The following is a 339-nucleotide window of genomic DNA, read 5'->3' as shown; positions in this document are numbered from 1 at the left end:
TCAACCGAAAAGTATGAGAAAGTGTTTAAGGTCTAGTGGGAAGGCTGAAAGCATGTGGGGACAAGTATATGATGGTAGAATTGACGTGAATCTCTTGAGGAAAGGGGGGACGCAAAGGGGAAATGTATGGAAGAGAGATGAAATAGGAGTTGCAAGGACGCATGGAGGAAAGGCACAAAAGATAATACAGAAGTTCGAGTGTCCATGGAGGAGAATTCGAGATGATAAGAATTATGATCAACGATATGAGGGAGAGCAGAAGAGACGGATGAGCAACCAGCGTACCTGGGGTGAACCAAGGAGGAAGAGAACGCCAGTTGAAGTCAAGGATTTCGAGCA

At 45.4% G+C, this 339-nt stretch overlaps 1 protein-coding gene across 1 annotated transcript in view; it reads right to left on the bottom strand.

The window, feature by feature from the left end:
- Positions 1-336, bottom strand: part of CSUI_006419 (uncharacterized protein) — a gene marked incomplete at both ends in the record, with an annotated part of 1,662 nt that extends 1,326 nt beyond the window's left edge. The window contains one exon of the mRNA XM_068066579.1: positions 286-336. Within this exon, the coding sequence (XP_067921444.1) occupies positions 286-336 (51 nt within the window). The remainder of the gene's footprint in view (positions 1-285) is intronic.
- Between the last annotated feature and the right edge of the window lie 3 nt (positions 337-339).

The sequence above is a fragment of the Cystoisospora suis genome, assembly GCF_002600585.1.
Source record: "Cystoisospora suis strain Wien I chromosome Unknown contig_3250, whole genome shotgun sequence".
Classification (NCBI taxonomy): domain Eukaryota; phylum Apicomplexa; class Conoidasida; order Eucoccidiorida; family Sarcocystidae; genus Cystoisospora; species Cystoisospora suis.
This window is presented reverse-complemented; position numbering and strand designations above follow the sequence as displayed.